Genomic DNA, 23,227 nt, shown 5'->3' on the forward strand with positions numbered 1-23,227 from the left:
GCTCCGCGGCATGTGGCATCCTCCCAGACCGGGGCGCGAACCCGGTTCCCCTGCATCGGCAGGCGGACGCGCAACCACTGCGCCACCAGGGAAGCCCTGGAAGGAGTTCTTTTATATTATGTCTTTGATTTTTCAATTTAAAATTATCCTTATTGGTGATTTTCAATTTATAAACGTAATATATGCTTGTTGAAGCAAATGAAGAATACAAAATAAGGGGGAATAAAGGCAGAGTTAATTATCTCCCACCGACCTCTACTCCCACTTCCTTGTTGTAACCAAATTTAACAATCTTGGGCTTCCCTGGTGGCACAGTGGTTAAGAATCCGCCTGCCAATGCAGGGAACGTGGGTTCGATCTTCCCCTGGTCCGGGAAGATCCCACATGCCACGGAGCAGCTAAGCCCGTGCGCCACAACTACTGAGCCTGCGCTCTAGAGCCCGTGAGCCACAACTACTGAGCCCACACACCACAACTACTGAAGCCTGCCCGTCTAGAGCCCGTGCTCCGCAGCAAGAGAAGCCACCGCAATGAGAAGCCCGCACACTGCAACGAAGAGTAGCCCCCTCTCGCCACAACTAGAGAAAACGCACGCACAGCAAAGAAGACCCAATGCAGCCAAAATAAATAAATTTTAAAAAAATCTTATTCTTCCACGCCTCCTTGCTTGTCCACACATACAGGAGCATATGCACATATGTATAGAAGGTTTATTTCCAAAGTAGAATCATACTACACATATTAATCTGCAGTTGGCTCCCCCCCATTTTATAAGCTCTAATTCCTTTTTTCCCTCATTTCTTTATGTATACATGCACATACATATCTAATCTTTTAATAATTATCCTATCACTCATGCCTGTGGGTTTTCTTAGTACAGCCTTATTCCCCAGCCCCTTCCCTTGCAAACCTACTCTCCCTCTCCTGCCCCCAAACCATGTTAATGACTTTGAATGAATACTTTTGTACTTTTCTCCAGGCTCACATGTTTATGTACACGTGTATAAATATATACATAGAGATACACAGCTACAAGGGCTTTACTTCATAGCTATGGTAACATACACAATTCTCAGCATCTTCCTTCACTCACTTAATTCTTTGTGGAAATTCCTCCAGTTATTTTTAATAGCAGCATGTTATACCATATGTTATTAAAATTTTCCACTATTGATAGATATTCAGTTCACTTCAAGTTTTTACCAAAAAGAAGGAAGTTTCAGTAAATAGCCTTATGTACTGGCTTTTTTATATCTATGAGGCAGATTCCCAGGGTGGGATTGTTAAGTCATGTGTTTTTTTAATACAGACAAATGGAACAAAATAGCTTTCCTCCAGAAATGTTTTTTTTTTTTTTTTTTTTTTTTTTTTTTTTTTGTGATATGCGGGCCTCCCTCTGCTGTGGCCTCGCCCGTTGCGGAGCACGGGCTCCGGACGCGCAGGCTCAGCGGCCATGGCTCACGGGCCCAGCTGCTCCGCGGCATGTGGGATCCTCCCAGACCGGGGCGCGAACCCGGTTCCCCTGCATCGGCAGGTGGACGCGCAACCGCTGCGCCACCAGGGAAGCCCCAGAAATGTTTAAACATATCCTTTTTCCCACATCCTCTCCAGCAATAGGTGTTACGGATTTTTTTTCTTTTTGTCTTTGATATCATAAAAACAAAACCAAAATTTATCCTCACTGTCACTTTTAATTAGCACTAGGAGGCTTTAATCAAGTAAGCATTATGTTTGGATTTTTCCATTCTGAAAGATCACTGGCTACAGTGGATAGAAATGTTGGGAAGAAACGTTGTTCCACACAGTTAAGAGACTAAGAGACTTCTGCAACAGTCCCAGTAAACGAGAGTGGTGGCAGTGAGCAGTGGAGGGATGCCAGAAAGATTTGGGGGTAGAATCAATAGGATTTGCTGGTTGTAGAAAATGAGGAAGAGGGAAGAGTCATGGATGAGCCCCGGCCTCCAAACCAGCTGCGTGGCTAGTAGTGCCATTTAATGAAACGGAGAACACTGCAGAAGTAACAAGTTGGAGTGGGAAAATGATAATTAGTTCCATTTTGAGGTTGCCTTTGAGACATTTGAGTGAGATGTCATCAGGCCTGTCAACTGGCTGTACAGTCTGGAGCTCAGAGGAGAGTTCTGAGCTAAAGATAAAATTGGGAGTTTTAGGTATATGGACATTAAGTGAAGCCTTGAGAGTGGATGAGGTCAACTCAGGACAAGAGAAGGCTGAATCATGAGGAAATTCTCCAGTGGGGGAACTAGCAAACACCTGGCTGAGAAAGGAGTCAGAAAAAGCAGAAGAGCCTTCAGAATAATATGGTGGTATCAGGGAGGCCTGGGATGGAGAGTACTTCAGCGGGGAAGTGGCCGGCTGAGCCGAACACGGTCCAGGAGTCAAGTAAGATGAGCAGTGGAGCATGTCTGCGTTTTAAGGAATATGATGTCAGGCTATCCAGTAGTGGTTTCAGTATGTGATAAACAAGCAATTTACTACCCCTAACAGAGTCATTTCTGAGAGAGTACTGTTATTGGTATAGGTCGCTATTTGGTTTCATAGCCACAAATGGCATATTGTTTAAAGAATTTCAAATGAAAATATCAGCTGTGTATTTTTCACTATTGATCATTCTGACCTCTGAAGTTAAAATTTTATTAATATTTTTAAAATATCATTTAAAAATATCTTTGAGGTTAAAGAACAATAAGAAATTTAACTTATTTTTTTAAGCCTGATTCTAGTAATGTAACTTTTCAATTCTGGAATCAAAATTTTTTCAGTCCTTTAGGGCAAGCCCCATTTCACCTGGGTTCTTTTCAGGTTTGTTAAGTAGTCTAACAGATTTACATCCTAAATCTAGCTCCACCTCTCACTAGCTAGGTAACCTTGGTCAGATTCCTTTCTGGGTCTACTTCCTCTTCAGTCAAATGGCAACCATCATTCCCAACCGGAAGCTTATTGTGAGCAATAAAGAATATCTGCGAAGCGCCTGGCTTTATAGTAAACATTCCATAAATGGCAGCCATTTGTCTCCTTAGTTTATGGACTGTGCTAAAAAAAAAATCAATTAAAATATTTTCATCTTAAATGAAAATATTTTCATTTCTAAATCCTATTAAAAATGAGTTGACTTCAGGCAGAGAAAGACAAATATGACATCACTTGTATGTGGACTCTAAAGAAATGATATAATTGAACTTATTAACAAAACAGAAATAGACTCACAGACATAGAAAACAAACTTATGATTACCAAAGGGGAAAGGGGGGAGAAGAATAAATTGGGAATTTGGGGTTAACAGATACACATTACAATATATAAAATAGATAAACAACAAGGACCTACTATATAGCACAGGGAACTACATTCAATCTTGTAATACCTTATAATGGGAAAGAATCTGAAAAAATATATATATATATGTATAATTGAATCACTGCTGTACACCTGAAACTAACACAACACTGTAAATCAAGTATACTTCAATTTTAAAAAATGAATTGACTTCATAGATACCAATACTCTATTACAGTCATATTTAGAATTTGCTTTTTTACAGAGCTGAAGAAGCTATGCGTTACGGAAACATAATGTATGACAGAAGGGTGATCCGAGGCAGCACATATGCTCTGCAGACGGCACCACTGGTAAGTGTAATTTGACTAGTCTAACACAGAGCGTTCCAAACTGCCTGTGGTGAAGGACCAATTTTTGTTTCTTTCAATTTCTAATATGTTATAGACTAACACATTTATGAAATAAAATAAAGATGAATTGCTAGAAAAATGAAATGAAAAAAGAAAAGACATGCAAAATACAAGCCAGATAGTGGTTGCCAGGGATGGGGGAATAGGGCGTCGTTATTTAATGGGTACAGAGTTTCAGTTTTACAAGATGAAAAGAGTTCTGGAGATGGGTGGTGGTGACGGTCGCACAATGTGAATGTAGTTAATGCCACTGAACTGTGCACTTAAAAATGGTTAAGATGGTAAATGTTATGTGTATTTTACCACAATTAAAAGTATTTTAAAAAATACAAACCCTAATTTTTTACTAGGTTAATAGAACTGTGGAGAACTATTCTAAAAGTTTCCAAATGTTTACTCTCAATTTCTGTAATTAAATTGTTACAGACCAGTTCAAATAGCTCACAGACAACACGAGTCTGAGGACCACACTTTCAGTAGCACTGGTCTAATATATTTAGGTTTGTTTAAATTATCTCATGCTCCAATACTGTTATCATTATTTAATCAAAAAGTCTGAATTATGCTTCTTTTCTTTAGTTCACTCAACAAATATTTATTGAGTTTTAAGTCCTGTGCTGGGTACGTAGGATACAGAGGTGAGTAAGATGTAGTGTGATATTAAGAATGATTTCTTGGGGAAATCATTCTTAATAAAAGTCAACAAGACTTTTATATGCACTGATATGTATAAAATAGATAACTAATAAGAACCTGCTGTATTAAAAAATTAAATTTAATTCAAAAAAAGAATGATTTCTTGGCACAGAAATGAAATATAGTTAATTTGTAAACACTATTTGACATATAAATGCTTAACACCACATGGGATGTATGAGATGTTAGACATTCTGAATCAGCATATATCAAAATCACCTAGAAAACTCAAAAATATATATGCTTCAGCATACCATGCATCTACTGCATTAGAACCTCCAAAAGTTGGACACAGGGGTATGTAGTGTTAATAAACTTCCCTGGGCCATTCTGGTACAGCCAGTTCAGGGGCCAGCATTTAGAAACAGTAGCTCAACCATGTGATATAGACATGTTTCAGCATCTTCTTGTAGCAGTAGCGATGAATACTGCCAGACCTTGAACAAGAGTAGAATGGAGAATCACTGCTTTTTTAGTCCTTTTTTAAAAAATTAGTATTATGATGATTTGGTACATTTTTTTTTTAGTTCTTTAGTCAGTTCATCAACACCTCACTTTAAAAGGATACTCAGACTTCCAGTTCCAGACAAGTAGGAATTCACCAATTCCTTCCTGTTCCTCCTCTTACAACTAAAAAACCCTGGATGTAGCACCACAAACAAACATAGGAAGATTCTGAAAGGTGGAAAGAAGAAAGTGGACTGGCTAGGGACCTCTGGACTTGAACAACATGGCAGTGAGTCCATGGGTTTTCTTTTTGCCTCTCACATATCCCAGAGTGCCAGAGAAGCCTGCAACCGTGAACACCCTGGAACCTGGGACACCCTAAGAAAAGCCTGCTCCCTCTATCCAAAGATAGAGGGTGGCCTCGTGGAACAGAAACCTTCTCACCATAGTACCCCTCCTCCAGCCACACACCAATGGATAAACCACCCTGCCCCTCCGCATGGGCATTGGTGAGGCTAAGGTGGAGAGCTGGACCTTTTAATATCACGTGATCTCCATGTGACAGCAACAATACGAATCAGTCCTCTGATTCATCCATGGAGTTGGTGTCAACAAGGGCAGAGCAGGACGCCGAAGTGCCACCCTCACCCAGGGGCAGTGAGGTGGTAAGAGATGGTATAAATGGATCTCCTACTTTTGCTGGGGTGGCATCAGCCGAGCCAGGAGGGAGCTGAATTTTCAACCCTACCTGACAGCAACGAGGAGGAAGAAGGTAGTAAGAGGCAGTGCTGGCCAGAACTCAGCTCCCCTACACTCCAGCACTAGCGTCAGCGGAGCACAGCAAGGAGCTGAGCTCTCACCCCACCTGGCACCAGTGAGGTGATGCAGGTTGGCACCCTGCTTTCACTGCGTGGTGGTAAACTTCCCTCTCCACTCACAGCTGTGCACTAAAACAAAAGGGGTGACTTCCTACTAAAACGATTAAGACCCATAGTCTCACAACATAATACCCAAAATGTCCAGAATACAATTTAAAAATCACTCAGTTGTACCAAGAACCAGGACAGTCACAACTTGAATGAGAAAAATCAATCAAGAGATGACACCAAGATGACTCAGATGTAGTAGTAACCTGACAAGACTTTTAAAGCAGTCATCATAAAAATACTTCAATCAAAAATGAACAATTATGGGGCTTCCCTGGTGGCGCAGTGGATGCGAGTCCGCCTGCCGATGCAGAGAACGCGGGTTCGTGCCCCGGTCCGGGAGGGTCCCGCATGCCGCGGAGCGGCTGGGCCCGTGAGCCGTGGCCGCTGGGCCTGCGCGTCCGGAGCCTGTGCTCCGCAGCGGGAGAGGCCACAGCGGTGAGAGGCCCGCGTATGCAAAAAAAAAAAGAACACTTATGAACTTTCTTGAAACAAATGGAAAAAAATAGAAAATCTTTGCAAAGAAATAGACAATATTAAAATGAACCAAATGGAAAATATAGAACTGAAAAATACAATAACCAAAATAAAAACCTCTCAGATGGCCTTATTGGAGATGACATAGGAAACAATCAGTCAATACAGAAACAAATCAATGGAATTACCTGGTCTGAAGGACAGGTAGAAAATAGACCCCTGCCCCCAAAAAAGCCTCAGAGATCTGATGAACAATAACAAAATATCTAAATTCATGTTATAAAATATCTAAATTCAGTCCCAGGGAAGGAGAAAAAGTGTGGGATTTGAAAAAATACTCAAAGAAATAGTGTCTGAAAATTCCACAAGTTTGACAAAAGGCGTAAACCTACAAATTTTCACCAAGACACATCAAAATCAAACTTCCAAAAGCAAAAAACAAAAGTGTTGAAACCAAGATTAGGGAAATACAAATTAGAGAAATACAAATTAAAACCACAATGATGTAACTACACACCTGTTAGAAAAGCTAAAATTTTAAAATAATAGTAAGATGAAGTGCTTGTGAGGATGTAGAGCAACCGGAACTCTGGTAGATTGCAGTCTGAAATGTAAAATGGTACATTGACCCTAGAAAATTGTTAAGTGGCTGCTTATAAAAACTAACAAGCACTTACCATTCAAGTCCACAATTGAACTCTTAGACATTTATCCCAGAGAAATGGGAACATATGTTCACATATTAACCTGTTCACAAATGAACATTCATAGCAGCTTTATTCATAATAGCCAAAAAACTGAAAAAACCCAAGTGTCTTTCAGTAGGTAAATGGTTAAACAAACCTGGTACATCCATGCAATCAAGTACTACTAACAAAAAGCCATGAGGGCTTCCCTGGTGGCGCAGTGGTTAAGAATCCGCCTGCCAATACAGGGGACACAGGTTCAAGCCCTGGTCTGGGAAGATCCCACATGCCACGGAGCAACTAAGCCCGTGTGCCACAACTACTGAGCCTGCACTCTAGAGCCCGTGAGCCACAACTACTGAGCCCATGTGCTGCAACTACCGAAGCCCATGCACCTAGAGCCCGTGCTCCGCAACAAGAGAAGCCACTGCAATGAGAAGCCTGCGCACCACAACGAAGAGTAGCCCCTGCTCGCTGCAACCAGAGAAAGCCAGAGTGCAGCAGCGAAGACCCAACCCAGCCAACAATAAATAAATTAAATACATAAATTTTTTAAAAAAGGAATGAACTATTGATACATGTAACAACCTGGGTGGACCTCAAGGACATTATGCTTAGTGAAAAAAAGGCAATCTCAAAAGGTTACATTCTGAATGATTCCTTGTATATAACATTCTTAAGAAGACAAAACCTAGAGATGGAGAACAGAATTGAAGGTGGGACTTGGAGAAATATAAAAGAGGCTCCTTTGGGGCAATGAGATCAGTCTCTATCTTTATTGTGGTAGTGGTTACACAAATCTATATATAAAATCACAAAATAATATACACAGACACAAATCAATGCCTGTAAATAATTGTGAAAACCGAGTAAGATCTGTTAATATCTTACGTGTTAATTTCCTGATTTTGATATTTTGTTATAACTGTATAAAATGTCACCATTGAAAGAAGCTGGGTGAAGCATACACAGGACGCTATGTACAGTTTTTGCAAATTTCTGTGAATTATTTCAAAATAAAACTTTTTAAAAAAGAGATTATAACTAGATCTGAAACAGTTAAGTTAGGCAATGCATTTCTAAAACGAACTTGTTGTATTTCTGTTACCCTAAATCTTTCAAGGCTGACATTTATAGTTCTATTACATTAAAAAAATAGAAATAAATCAAGCATGATATTTATAATAATGTAGAATATACACATTATACAAAGGAAAAGTCCTCCATTGAATAATCCCAAAATGATATTAGTAATTGTATTAGAAAAACAAAACTGTAGGTGATATTTCTTTCTTTTTGGTAAAGATATTTGTTAAAGATATTTCTTTTGGTGGTTATTTTATAATAAAAGGAAATGATAACTGTAGGGGAAGAGCTATTCTATGACAGGTGTTGTGTTAAGACTTGTTACATTATCATCTGATTTGTTCCTTATAATCTAAAACTTAACAGATGTTATTCCCATTGTACAGATGAGAAAACTGAATATCTGAAAATGTGGGTTATTAGTCCAGGCTTTACTAATCCTAGTAATTAATAGCTCTGAGCTTCAGAGCCAATGCTCTTCTTTCCACTATATATTGTGAATATGGGGAAAATTTACAATAGGTAGTGTTAAGTTAGGAAAACAGTATAAAATGTATGGTATCATCACAACTTCAAAAAAACTGTATGCATTTATTTATTTTTTTTATTTATTTTGTGTGTGTGTGTGTTGGCAGAGCCAGCTGAAGCTTTATTCTGAAAAAGACCCTTGGATTGGCTTTTAGTTGGGGCCGTGGGCAAGAGAGGGAGCCCCAGGCAGTTGACTCCCCCAGGGGTGGGCTAAGGGCGGAACTGAGCCTCAGGTCTTTGGTTCCATCACTCCCGTGCATAACTCTTTCTTGCAGGAGCAAGTGAGCAGGGAGGCTGGGAGGGATCGCAGGAGCCTTTCACTTAGGCAGGATGTCAGAGGACTCGGACACCAGCTTCCCATCACAGGTCTCAATCTTCTTCACAACCACAGCCTTGGACCTGCTACGGCTGAAGGAGCCAGAGCCCCTCCAGAGCCCAAGCTGGACTGGTAGGAGCTCAGGCCGTAGTTGAGGCCACGGGTCCCATAGGCTGAGGTCAGCCCACCTGAGTACCCGCTGGTGGTCTTGGTGTGGATGCTCATCTTCTGCATCCCAGACCGCAGCCGGCTCTCCTCGCCCTCCAGCAGCTTGCGGTAGGGGAGATCTCCCCGTCCAGGGCCAGCTTGACGTCCATCAGCCCCCGGTGTTCGCGCAGCTGCCGCGCTGTGTCCTGCTTGGCGGTTCTCAGAGCGGCCTCCAGCGCAGCCAGCTTGGCCTGAGCGTCCTTGGCGGCCGGCTCCCCACGCTGCTCAGCGTCAGCAATGGCGCCTCCAGGGAAGCCCTCTGGCCTTTGAGGCCCTCGATCTCAGCCTGGAGTCGGTTGACGTTCCGGCTCATCTCGGAAATCTCCGTCTTAGTGCGACGGAGGTCATCCCCGTGCTTCCCAGCCAAGGTCTGCAGCTCCTCGTTCTTGATCTGGTACCTGGTCTCAGCCTCAGCCCGGCTGCGGTTGGGGATCTCCTCATACTGGGCTTTGACCTCGGCGATGATGCCGTCCAGGTCCAGAGAGCGGTTGTTGTCCGTGGACAGGACCACGGAGGTGTCAAATCTGCGACTGCGTCTCGCGGATCTCCTCTTCATACAGTTGCCTGTGGACGTTGATCTCGTCAGTCAGCCCTTCCAGGCGGGACTCCAGCTCTACCTTGTTCATGTAAGCTTCATCCACATCCTTCTTGATGACAAATTCATTCTCCATGTCTGTGCGCTTTTGGATCTCTTCCTCATACCTGGTCTTGAAGTCCTCCACCAGCCCCTGCATGTTGCCAAGCTCCACTTCCAGCTTCAGCTTCTCCTGGGCCAGGTTTCCAGCTGCCGCCGGAGGTTGTTGATGTAGCTCTCAAACAGGTTGTCTGTGTTGCTCCGGGCTGTCTTCTGCTGCCGCATGAGGTTCCATTTGGTCTCCAGAATCTTGTTCTGCTGCTCCAGGTGCCGTACCTTGTCGACGAAGGAGGCGAGTGTGTCGTTCAGGGTCTTGATCTGCTTCTCCTGGGTGCGCGTGGTCTGGATGTCGGGGACCACCTCCAGCTTGAGGGGGCTCAGCAGGCTCTGGTTCACTGTGACAGCTGTGATGCCCCCCAGACCCGGGACCGCGCTGTAACCTGCAGCCAGACTCATGCTGCTGCCTACCCGGGAGAAGGCCGAGGAGCTGATGCGGGCGCCCGGCCCACTGGTGTACGAGCGGCTGCTGGAGGACCGGGGGCCGGAGGTGGACACCTTATAGGACTTCTGGGTCACCCTGATGGACACGGTGGAGGCTGGAGAGGAGGCGAGGAGGCCGAAGCACACAGAGACTCGAGGAGTTGCGAAGCTGCTTCTAGGTCCTGTGTGCATTTAAATAGCAATAGCCATTGTATTAGGAAGATGGGATTATAGGTAATTTTCTTTTTTCTTTTCAAAAAAACTACAATTTCATTTCAATTAAAATGTTTTTAGAAGTCTAATTTTAAATATTAAAAATTTTCATGTAAAGTACTTTTATATTTCTCCTTTTCTTTTCATATTTACCTTGAGATAAGACAAGTTAGCTATAGAGAAGGACTACAAAATTAGATATGGATACGAAATCAAGGACCGCCACATATTGCAGAACTACTGTGAATAATTATACTTTTAATCCCTTAGTCAGCTATCATTTTGCGCACTTGGACAGGCTTCGTTTGGACTGAGGATATTTTCTTTGTGAGCTAATATATTTTTTAAGGAAATTCTGTCCATGAAATCAGATTTTTAAAAAATTCGAGCGCTTTTCAATTTCTTAACTACACATTAAAATTTACTGTGACTGAATGGTTGTATCGGTTTACTAGGCACCAGAGGAGTTCATGGTAAAAATCCTTGAATGAGGAAAAACAATTTATTAGATGGGATTCTGCACCCATTTTAATTAACAGTCATAAATTAAAGTTACTTTATATGTTTTGTCAGATACCTTTGTAATTACCAGACAAAGTTCAAATAAATTTTTAATCAAGTCACTGATAATCAGGAGGCATTCCATGACAGATGCTTTTATACCATCCAGGAATCACTTTTGGAACAGCAGTCCTATATGTTTTGAGAAATATTTTGTAAATTTTAGAAGCCTTTTCTGTCACTCAGCCTGGGCAGCCTGATCCTGCAGAGACTCAGAGGCAGCAGCGAGCTACGAGGAGGGCTCTTGCCAGAAAGCGAGCCCAAGAACAGCTCAGGCCACGAACGCCCGATCCCGTGGAAGGCAGAAAGCATGTAGATGTGCAGACAGGTATGTGGGCCCGCCATTGGCATGGTGGCTCCTGGGTGTGCTTGGTTTTCTAAGTCAGTTCATTTTATTTGGCCTTTATATTATTTATGTATCTGTTATGCTGTCCAGTACTTCCCCAGTCACGTGGTAGGAGAAGTCCCTTCATTAAACAAACTCATAGACTATATATTATTATTATATTGGGTATGGCTGAAAGTATGAGATGGGGTTTTTGAAAAAAGAATTTAATGACCAAATTAAGTTCTCTCTTAGCCCTTTTCACATATTCTATTCTCAAACTGGCATTATTTCTTACTTTTTATAGCCCAGCATGAATCAGTGTTGGACCAACAGGAGAGGACAGCAATCTAGTTTTATTTTGGTGTTTTGTCTTTTGCGGGAGTAAAACCCATTTAGATCTGAGTCCCCCACCTCTCTCACCATGGCCTCTTCTTGTCTCTCCTTTTGCTCTCCATTCGCTTTGCATACTCCCCAGGGCCATGCGGGCTCTCCTAGGCTAGTGCCAGGCTTTTCCTGCTTGTTTGACTGTTGTCGGCTGTGGAGGCTTACCCAGACCTATAGGGTCTCCAGCTGTGTTGTTGACAGAATCTTGATAGTCAAACAATACTTGGTGTTCTCCTTGGGCCAGTATAACTACTCGGGACTCACCTTGCACCCTGCCAAGATGGTGAGTGGATTCATCTGAGATATTTCTGGATAATAAGGATGAAGGGAAGAGAACCATTCCGTGTTTTTTCCCTACGTTGAGGCCAAGTCTAGAATGAGTATATGTCTGTGATTAGCCAACATAGTTGTAATTCTGAGAGAGCTAAATTTTAGTGTTTACTTATACCATCAGAATATTAAGTGATGGAATAGCAGCTACTTTTTGTTGAGTATTTCTTATATCTCAGAGACTATACCAGGTCCTTTTCCTGTGTATCCCCTTTATTATTACGAAGACTCCATGTGACTGATAATTATGATCCCTTTTACACATAAAGAAACTGAGGCCCAAAGAGGATGTTAATTTGGCTAGGTTCTGTGTTCAACATCTGACTCCGGTTCTCATGTTCTTTGCATGATACCATACTGCCCTTGCCTCATATAAATTATTCCTAAGGTGAAATTTGGTTTCATATGTCTGTTTATAATAATGCAGGCTAGAGGGAACATCAACTAACACAGTGACATGGTCCATAGTTTTTTTAAATATCCAGGAATTTTCAAATCTTTATAGGTTGACTATCTTAGGACTCGTTAAATAAATGGATTGTTAACTTTGCATCCTGTGTTATACTTTGTGTCTTACGTACATCTATGGTTTCATGCTCTTCTTTAGTTCTGTTTTCAAATACAAAGCTCAGTGCTTTCTCAACATTTAATTAATGTTCTAGCCTGAGTGACTCTATAGTCTTCCAAATACTATACAAACGCTTAGTACACTATGTGAATTGAACCCCACATTTGAGTACTTTTATTCCAAGACTTGTTTTCTGATCCATTCAATTCTACTTTGAAGGGACTGTAGTTTCAAATACTTGAAATAGACCAGAATTTCAAACTCAATGTATATGGTGTTCTCTTAGAATTATACCTTGAAGAAATTGCTGACCGCATAATAGAAGTTGATGTGGAATGCCAAACGGATGCATTTTTGGACAAACCACCAACACTGCTCTTTATTCCTGCCAAAACTGGCAAAGATGTGGCCACCCAAATTCTAGAAGGAGAGGTATAGTACATTATTGGACTTCCCTCTATCTTCTTTATAAATAGTTCAAGTTAGGTTTAGTTAAAAGCTTAACATGAATACAAACCACTTCACAGTCAAGAAGATTCTACTTACTGCATTTCTTTCCCAATTTATAATAGTTTTATCCTGAGCTACCCAGAAATGTTATTTTTTTATTATTTTTTTAACATCTTTATTAGAGTATAATTGCTTTACAATGGTGTGTCAGTTTCTGCTTTATAACAAAGTGAATCAGTTATGCATATACATATGTCCCCATATCTCTTCCCTCTTGCGTCTCCCTCCCTCCCACCCTCCCTATCCTACCCCTCTAGGTGGTCACAAAGCACGGAGCTGATCTCCCTGTGCTATGCGGCTGCTTCCCACTAGCTATCTGTGTTACATTTGGTAGTGTATATATGTCCATGCCACTATCTCGCTTTGTCCCAGCTTACCCTTCCCCCTCCCCGTATCCTCAAGTCCATTCTCTAGTAGGTCTGCATGTTTTTAAATACCATGATCTCATTTTCCCTCTTTGCTGTTCAGAAATAAAAATTTTTAGAAATGTTTTTAGAATATTTACATATTTAATTTTTGTGTGTTTGCATACTTGCTTAATGTATGAATATAAGGTAGATTTGTATCAAATAAAGAAAAGTAATATCTCTGGTATAAAAAGTTCCACTGTTAGTTCCTTGTAGATTACATAAATTTTATGAAGATAATCTATGTTAGGAAAATAATCCTAAAATAATTACATTTTCATATCAGTGTGGAATGCATAAATAGGCCAGTTTATGAAATTGAAGAAGAGAGGCAATCCTTATGTACATAATGACTTCAGGGAGATTTAAGATTCGAAGGAACTTGAAAGAACTGTCATTGAAATTGGGAGATAAAGTAAGTTTTCATAATCTACATAGAAGGGTATATTTGCCTCGAAATCCTAGAGATGAATCACCAAAATATCCATTATTCTTGTTCCTTTGTTCTTCAAACCGTTATCAAAACAACCAGTAAAAATTGAGCAGAAAAGGCAGAGAATAAGAAAGACGGATATTTCCCTTGGGTTTCAGAGTTTGATCTGAAAATTGTTGAGTATCGAGGTTCATTCTGATGATTGCACAGGTCTTTTTCTAACTTTGACTCAATCATTTTTTGCTTGTAAACAGCCTGTGTGCCCTTCAGGCTATTTTGAGGATTAGAAACCGTAAATAAAACACCAGCACAGGGCTTCCCTGGTGGCGCAGTGGTTGAGAGTCCGCCTGCCGATGCCGGGGACACGGGTTCGTGCCCCGGTCCGGGAAGATCCCACATGCCGCGGAGCGGCTGGGCCCGTGAGCCATGGCCGCTGAGCCTGCGCGTCCAGAGCCTGTGCTCCGCAACGGGAGAGGCCACACCAGTGAGAGGCCCGCGTACCGCAAAAAAACAAAACAAAACACCAGCACAGTGTCTGGCACACAGCAGACACTCAATAAATAGTACCCTGTTATTGCTACTCTTCTGGATGTTTTTTCAGTGCCCCGCAACGGGAGAGGCCACACCAGTGAGAGGCCCGCGTACCGCAAAAAAACAAAACAAAACACCAGCACAGTGTCTGGCACACAGCAGACACTCAATAAATAGTATCCTGTTATTGCTACTCTTCTGGATGTTTTTTCACTGAGCCTTTGGTTCATGATTACAATTTTAAACTTGCTTTGTTTTGTGTGTTTAAGCTCTTTGACTTTGATCTTGAAGTTAAACCAATGTTAGAAGTTTTGGTGGGAAAGACCATCGAGCAGTCTCTTCTGGAAGTAATGGAAGAAGAAGAGTTGGCGAACCTGCGGGCCAGGCAGCGCGCACATGAGGAGTTACGCAACGTCGAGCTTGCGGAAGTTCAGCGACTTGAAGAGCGAGAGAGACGACACCGAGAGGAAAAAGTATAGAATTTTAGTTTCTCTCTTAGATTTTGGTTATTTAATAAACTGTGTTCAGAATCACATGTAGTATGAACAGAGCTAAAGATCTTTGCAAACATATAGAAAAGACCTGTAGTAATTGTTGCTTGGGTCTCTGTTGTAGATCACAGATCTTTCCTGGACTGAATTATGTTTTTAAATTCCAGTTTACATAAATGTACCTACATAGAGTTCCCAAAGTTCCTAAATGTAACAATTTAAATTACATATGTTCCAGTGAAAGGCGCTCTTAAATATCAAGAGTGCTAGAGAAAGAAATAATGTCGATTTGCCCCAGGTCAGTGGCAGAGAAGGTGGCAGGAAAAAGTGGAGTATTTTTGGGTAGGTGGGCAGTAAGAAGCAGAGGATCTGCCTAGAATTCTGGATCTTCTTCTCTGTGGTGAGCCTTGCTCCACATCTGTAGAGTCTACTACTTGGGTCTGTTTTTTTTTTTTTTTTTTTTTGAATTATGTTTTTAAATTCCAGTTTACATAAATGTACCTACATAGAGTTCCCAAAGTTCCTAAATGTAACAATTTAAATTACATATGTTCCAGTGAAAGGCACTCTTAAATATCAAGAGTGCTAGAGAAAGAGATAATGTCGATTTGCCCCAGGTCAGTGGCAGAGAAGGTGGCAGGAAAAAGTGGAGTATCTTTGGGTAGGTGGGCAGTAAGAAGCAGAGGATCTGCCTAGAATTCTGGATCTTCTTCTCTGTGGTGAGCCTTGCTCCACATCTGTAGAGTCTATTACTTGGGTCTTTATAGAATATTTATACTTGGGTCTTTTTAGAATATTTCTCTAGATTATAGGTTTTTAGAACCTTTAATAAGAAAAGTTTTAGGGCTTCCCTGATGGCGCAGTGGTTGCGCGTCCGCCTGCCGATGCAGGGGAACCGGGTTCGCGCCCCGGTCTGGGAGGATCCCACATGCCGCGGAGCGGCTGGGCCCATGAGCCATGGCCACTGAGCCTGCGCGTCCGGAGCCTGTGCTCCGCAACGGGAGAGGCCGCAGCAGAGGGAGGCCCGCATACCACAAAAAAAAAAAAAAGAAAAAAAGAAAAGTTTTAGAATCCAATTTTTTAAATATGCCAGAAACATACCACAAAAAAAAAAAAAAAAAGAAAAAAAGAAAAGTTTTAGAATCCAATTTTTTAAATATGCCAGAAACCTCTAGTTAGGAAGCACGAGGCTCAGTAATCTTTAGATAAGAGTCTGTCTGGGTTTGGCAATAACTGTCACCCTGTATTAAACACTGGCTGGATAAATGATGAAAGAGTTCCCAAACACCTGAAAGGGCTCAAAGAGTCTAGCTTACCACACAGAATAGCTTAGCTGTCAGGACATTCTACCCAAAACCTAGTCAAATGGACTTACAGTTCTCCTCCAAAGTGAATAATTAATTGTGTAAAGAGCATCGGGCTGATGGTAAAGATTGTGCAAATGCACGATTATTTGTTCACAATTATAAAGTGAACACTGACAGAATTAACTTTGTTGAAATAATTGGTGAAGACTTTATAAAAAAATAGTTAAATTTGTTTATTTACTGTTAGGAAATATATTTTAAAAAATGAAGTCTACAACTCATCTAGATTTATATTTGCTTAAACTTTGAAAATAGATTTAATTAGAAAATACATTAATGTTCCCACTTGTACACAGGAGTAGAGGATAGTTCATTAGCTTCACAGATTTCATATGAGCTACAAGAAGCAACAACAACAAAAAGAGGTTTTATAATTTTCTGAAGTTTATGAGCTCAAAGAATCATTACAGGGCTTCCCTGGTGGCGCAGTGGTTGAGAGTCCGCCTGCCGATGCAGGGGACGCGGGTTCGTGCCCCGGTCCTGGAAGATCCCGCGTGCCGCGGAGCGGCTGGGCCCGTGAGCCATGGCCGCTGAGCCTGCGCGTCCGGAGCATTTGCTCCGCAACGGGAGAGGCCACAGCAGTGAGAGGCCCGCGTACCGCAAAAAAAAAAAAAAAAAAAAAAAAAAAATCATTACAAATGAGATAATTTATTGGCCCAAGTTTTTAATCAAAGATGTCTAAGCAACTGTAATTTTCATATCAGCAATACTAATTAAAAATACATATAACTATTATTATTCTTTGATATCAGCCATACAGTCAAACATGTATATCTTGAAATTATTTTACTTGAAAATGGATCAGGAAACAAATTTTACCTTAAGCTTCGTCTCCTCTGAATTCAGTACCTACCTAGCTGTTGAAATTCATTAAAATCGTGATGAAAAACATGAACTGGTAATAGACACCTCGCTGTTCATTTTTGGATACAAATATAAGTCCAGATTCTTCCGCTCACTAGAGTCAGTGTTTGGGGAAGACGTAATAGCTGAATAACCACCTGTGGTGGCGTTTTTCTCTGGGCAGGAACGTCGTAAGCAACAGCAGTGGCAAGTGGTTCACAAGCATAACGAGACCGCACAGAAAATCGCCGCCCAAGCGTTTGCACAGCGTTACCTGGCCGACCTCCTCCCTTCTGTTTTCAGCAGCCTCAGGGATGGTGGCTACTTTTACGATCCTGTTGAAAGAGGTCTGTGGAGGTCTTTGTTAGATTAACTGTCACAATAAGCATCCTCTTCATGGTTCAGATTCATCGCGTGCCCATTTTTATTTTGAATTGGAATCTTTCTATCTCTGAAACAAATTTTAAAATCACTTATAGTTGTTTTAAGAAAGGACTGTTACTAGTAAGAGGTGCGTTATAAAGATCTTGATTTTAGGGTGTTTACTTTGATTGAGAAACAACACTGGACAGTAGAAAGAAATAGGGGCTTGATGTCAAAAACTTGAGCTTGAATCCCAGTTTTATCATTAGCTAGCTCTATGACCTTCAGTCTCCTCCTATGTGGCACGAGGATTATTTAGGAGCGAAACGTCATAACGTAAATAAAACTTAAACGCGGACCTTTTTCACCCAATACGTACTGCAGCATAGTACGGCCCGTGGTTGGTTGAAGCCACAGATGCAGACCTGCAGGTACAGAGGTCTGCCTGTGAAGTCATACGCAGACGTTTGTCTGCGCCTGCACTCAGCAGCCCCAACCGCCGTGTCCTTCAAGGGTCAGTTGTATATGTAATCTATATGTGTTAAGTAGTTGTTGCTAAGTTTTTCTCAGTAGTCTTCCTATTCCAATCGAAATCTCTTTGGGGACAGCTAGTGAGGTTATGTAATGAGGTGTTTATATTATGCCAGGCACTGTATTAAGTGTTGGAGCCTTCAACAACAACCAAACCAGCCTGATCTCGGCCTTGATAGAACCCGTACCTGTTAGCCATCTCCCAGCGTCCCCTCAGAGCCACTCTCCTCAGCTTAGTGTGGCCAAACGGAGGGGAAGAGTTGGCACTTTCTCACCGCTGCCCTCCTTCCTCGGGTTCAAAAGCACTTACATCCATGTTGCTTTGTACACGGGTCCTATTTCAAATGGCTAATACTGTCTGAGGGCAGATATTAACAATGTCAGTTTTCACCGATGACACGCTCAATTCAATACATAAGGGTCAGGTTACAGACAGATATTATTAGTTTACATTTCTATTGTACTTTGCAATTTTTGTTGTGTTTTTCACACATGATAGCATCTGGCCCATCCGAAAGGGCTGTGAGGGAGGCAGTACGGCAGATTAAGTCCCATTTTTCAGAAGGAGAAACTGAAGCTCAGAGAACTTGAATTGCTCTTGGACACTCGGGGGCTGCTTAGGCCTGGACTGACTGGGCCTCTGACTCCAGGTCCAGTGCCCTTGCCATGCTGCCAGCTTCCCGGGCTCCAGCTGGGCCTCTTGCTGTTAGTCACAGAGGCCAGCAACCTTTTCTGCATTCATGGGTTGCTGGAAAAGTCCGTTATAGATCATTTAAAAGCTTGCAAAGGAGATTCATGCTTCAGATTAAGCCTATTTATAGTAGTGAATATATCTTCTATCACACTCTCTCTTGTCACCCATTGAAAAATAACAATTAGATGCCTGCCCCCAAAAAAAGCCTTTTTTTTTTTTTGGCCATGCCGCACGGCATGTGGGATCCTAGTTCCCCAACCAGGGGTCGAACCTGTGCCCCCTGCAGTGGAAGTGTGGGGTCTTAACCACTGGTCCTCCAGAAAAGTCCCCCCAAAAAAGCCATTTTAAAACATTAAAATGTATATTGTAAGGGACCATATTTTGTAAAGGCTTATACCGTAGAGTAGACTTCCATTTCAGTTAGAGCAAATTTATCACTAATGGAAACACCTCGTTTCCGACGCATTTCTACATGGCCTTCTTAGATGCCCTCTGAGCCTTACCTCTGAATCTTGATCAGCTTCTGTCAGTCCCCAGGCTTCAGCTGGGCTTCAGGTGGAGGTGCCAGCATTGCTCAGCCCTGGCTGTGCGTTGCATTTGGACTGGAGTTCTGCTCCCAGTTCCACACCCCCTGCTTCCACCCCCCGCCTCCTTGATTCATCTCACGTTGCACCTGTAAGGTCAGTTCTAACAGCTTGGACTCCAAGGAAGGCCTCATAGTTCTAAAAATACTGTTTCTACTGCAATTGAAAGGAAATGGACCAGAAGATATATAGAGAATGTGGTAAGAACAAAAGTGATGCTGTATGAGTCTATTTGACATTTTATAAAAAGAAAACAATATTGATGTATCTGTAACATTAGGGGGAAAGCAGAGAGTCTTCCAATCTATAACGATTCCTAAAAATCACTTAATGAAGTTAACTTTTTAAATTACAGATATTGAGATAGGATTCCTTCCATGGCTAATGAATGAAGTTGACAAAACCATGGAGCGCAGCATGGTTGGAAGAACAGTGGTTGACAGTAAGTTCTTTTATTTTATTATTGAAAAGTCATCTCTGAAATTTCTCAGTAGAAAGAATATATAGAAGAAAGATATTTTAAAGTGTTGGTTCTTAAATTTTCAGTATATCAATTATATTAACAAAGGTACATATTTTTACCCTCAGTATTAATTTTGGTTCTTTTATAATTTGATCAGAATTAATATCTTCTGTCATTACTTTATAAATTATATTCTGTTATAACAGGCATTGAATATAATGCATATTTAGTGCATTAAGTGGCACAGAGGTAAGTATGTTCACTTTATATAAAAGGTCATGATACAGGGAAGGGACGAGGGCTGGTGAATATTTTGTACTTATCTGTAAGTCAGCATTATAACTACTAAAATATGAAAAATCACAGTGATTTCTGCACATAAAATTTTTCAGTGTTGATTCGTGAGGTGGTTGAGAAACGGCTGAGTCTGTATGAGCGTAAGGAAGACAAGCACTCTTCTCTGAAACCTGAGGATGGGCTCAGTGGTCCTGGAGGAATGAGAGATCCACTGGAGGGCTACGAATTCCAGGGTCACGGTGCATCACAGGCACAGAGGCCACTTCCACACAGAGACTCCCCGCAAAGAACACCGTATGATGCAAGGTATATGCAGAGAGTGTCATCCCAAGAAAGGAAGCTTATGGAAGAAGAGGATGAGCAAACAGAAATGAGGCAATCCTTCAGGAGTGAAGAACTGTTGCAGTAGAGGGGAGCTTCGGAGCCGTGGAGCCCATCAGCAGCCAGTCAGCATTGCGAGCAATCAGGTAATGATGCGCGAGCCCCTCAGGTTACGCATTAGCTTGTGTTTAGTCAACATGTCTTCTTGTCTAATGGGCTGAGCAAATCAAATACGTTGAAATAATAAAACTAATTTTTAAAATGAAACTTTATTCAAGAGTAGACTATTTAGAAGCTATATTATAACTCTAATGAGAATTATGTCTAATTACAAGCTTCCCATTACCAGTATATATAACTAATGAATGTATTTTTCCTTAGTCCTTCCATCGCCACTGTGTAACCAATGTATTTTTCCTCACTCTTCCCATTACCACTATATATAACTAATATATTTGTCCTTAGTTTTGTGGTTTAGTTCTTTTTTTAGTAAGTATGCTATTTAATGTTAGATACCAGTGCCGTCAGCCATTGAGCTTTTCTTCTCTGTAGAAAAACTGTTTAACTTACTCTAACCAAGAATCCCTAAATGTTGGGTAACTGAAAGCTGTAGTGCTCTCTCCTTGCAGAGACCAAGAAGTATACCCATATTTGTATAAACTTAAACAGATAGTTAGCCCTTCAATCTTCAATATTCATGTAATGCTCAAGAGATTCTATGAATTAATAATATGCTCTCATCTATTTTTTCACATTCCTGCTATTAAAAAATGTCAGGCAATGCCAATAAAGCTAAAAGACCCTCCTCAGAGATGACCACTGTCATCCATCAGGTGTGTACCTTCCAGGCCTTTTTCAAGATATTTTTATAGATATAGGTTTGAACACCTGGAAATATATGGGTTGTATTATTTGCATTTTTCACCTAACAGTATATCTTAGACCTTTCAACATTAGTACATATAAATCTCTTTTTAAAATATGGTAAGATATTACCTAGTATGACTGTGCTATAGGGAATTACCATTTGATTTTTTAATCTGAACTTCTTTGGTGAATTTACCTGCACTATTGAAAATCACAGATATTTTATTTCTAAAGTTATGTTAATCTTAATCACTGAAGTCTTCTGAGGCTTTAGGTAGATATAGTCTGTTTTTGTCAGAATATGTATAAATATATAATATTTATAAATATATATAAATATTTATAAATATATAAGCTATTTGAAATAGCTTGCAGTTATTAACACACTTACCTTAGTTTCTTTTTTGTTTTTAAGATTTTTTTTTGATCTGGACCATTTTTAAGGTCTTTATTGAATTTGTTACAATATTGCTTCTGTTTTATGTGTTTTGGTTTTTTGGCCACAAAGTCTTAGCTCCCCGACCAGGGATCAAACCTGCACCCCTTGCACTGGAAGGCGAAGTCTTAACCACTGGACCGCCAGAGAAGTCCCAACCTTAGTTTCTTTTTAAATTAGGTATTAAAAATATATGAGAACATCTTTCTCCATTTGTAAAAAGAACTGCACTGTATGTCTCTATAGCATTTTTCATGATTCTCAAGCTAATTCCCCACATATTATAACCCCACATCATTTTAACCTCAGAGTGACTTCTGCGGTGTATGTGACAATGTTTTTATTTTCATTTTCAATCAATCTTCGGTTTGTTCAGCCAGCAGACATTCACTGAGTGCCTTCTGGGTGTGGAGCACCTTGAGGAGGCTGCAGATACAGCCTAGCAGTGGAGCTGAATGCAGCAGGGGTAAAATGAGGAAACCACAGCTCAGGGGTTTTAAGTGATTTGCCCTAAGTGACAAGCCTAGTAAGTAATGGGATGAAAGCTGGAGCCCAAATCTCCTTCCTTCTAATCTACTATACTTTCTTCTGAACAAACCTTGAACCTTTGTGAGGTGCAAAGAATAACTTCAAATAAATTATTGCATTAACAGCATTTTAAAAATTGGAATCACTCCTGTTATTCATTGCTGGGTTAGTTCCATCTTGTTAAACAGTCTTTATGATCCTCCTAAAATTTACAAAATACCAATTTTGGTAGTAAGACCAGGAAATTTTTTTTAATTGGGGTTTTTGTGGATCTCTTTTATTATGGATTGTTAAACGCCTACAATTTTAGGAATGCTTTCAAGATGGATTTGAGGTTGATTATCTTCCACGATTCTATCTTCCTTTATAGTAAGCCAGTCCATTAAACATTTTACAGATGTTTTGCTAACCGTCCAGTTTTGAGCTCTACAATTCCATAAGTTAATTCAATTTATTAAATATACCTAAATCTGTAGACCCCACACTGAAGTTGGTCATAAGCTTAACTGCCATCCTGTTCCATCCTAGAGAGAAAAAAAATAGTTGAGAAGTTAAGGCACTGTCCCGTGAAGCCGGTTATACATTATCTGTAGAAAAAAAATATTGAATGGAAACTTTAAATTGGCTATGTTCACATTTGCTAATGCTCTTCTTACGAGTTCTGTTCCTTTCTATTTTCAACCGACATTAAGCTAAAGAAGCTAAATAGTAATAAAACGAATAAAACGCATAATATGTAATAACTTTACAGAGATTGTCATCCCTGACAAAAATTCCCATACCACTGAAATAGATCTGAAGGTAGAAGTGATTTTCTCTAGTGTAGGCATCATGGTGTTTAAGCCGTTCTGACTTCTGTTGAGCTGAGGAATATTGGCGTGGCCTGAGAAGTCACTCAGAGCATCACAGGGTGGTGACTGAAAGCAGACACCAGAGCCAGATTGCCTGGTCTTGAGTTCTTCACCACACATAAGTGGTTTGCCTCTG

General features: G+C 40.8%; 1 protein-coding gene and 1 pseudogene across 1 annotated transcript in view; one reads left to right on the top strand and one right to left on the bottom strand.

Moving 5' to 3' along the window:
• RSPH3 (radial spoke head 3) overlaps positions 1–21,545 on the top strand; it is a 23,723-nt gene extending 2,178 nt beyond the window's left edge. Inside the window, 7 exon segments of the mRNA XM_028494734.2 lie at positions 3,560–3,647; positions 11,151–11,292; positions 12,861–13,006; positions 14,725–14,928; positions 17,341–17,503; positions 19,684–19,770; positions 20,184–21,545. Of these exon segments, the coding sequence (XP_028350535.2) occupies positions 3,560–3,647; positions 11,151–11,292; positions 12,861–13,006; positions 14,725–14,928; positions 17,341–17,503; positions 19,684–19,770; positions 20,184–20,497 (1,144 nt within the window). The 3' untranslated portion in view covers positions 20,498–21,545.
• Positions 8,830–11,098, bottom strand: LOC102994091 (keratin, type II cytoskeletal 8-like; annotated as a pseudogene).
• Positions 21,546–23,227: the final 1,682 nt, after the last annotated feature.

This window comes from Physeter macrocephalus, chromosome 10 (assembly GCF_002837175.3).
Source record: "Physeter macrocephalus isolate SW-GA chromosome 10, ASM283717v5, whole genome shotgun sequence".
Classification (NCBI taxonomy): domain Eukaryota; kingdom Metazoa; phylum Chordata; class Mammalia; order Artiodactyla; family Physeteridae; genus Physeter; species Physeter macrocephalus.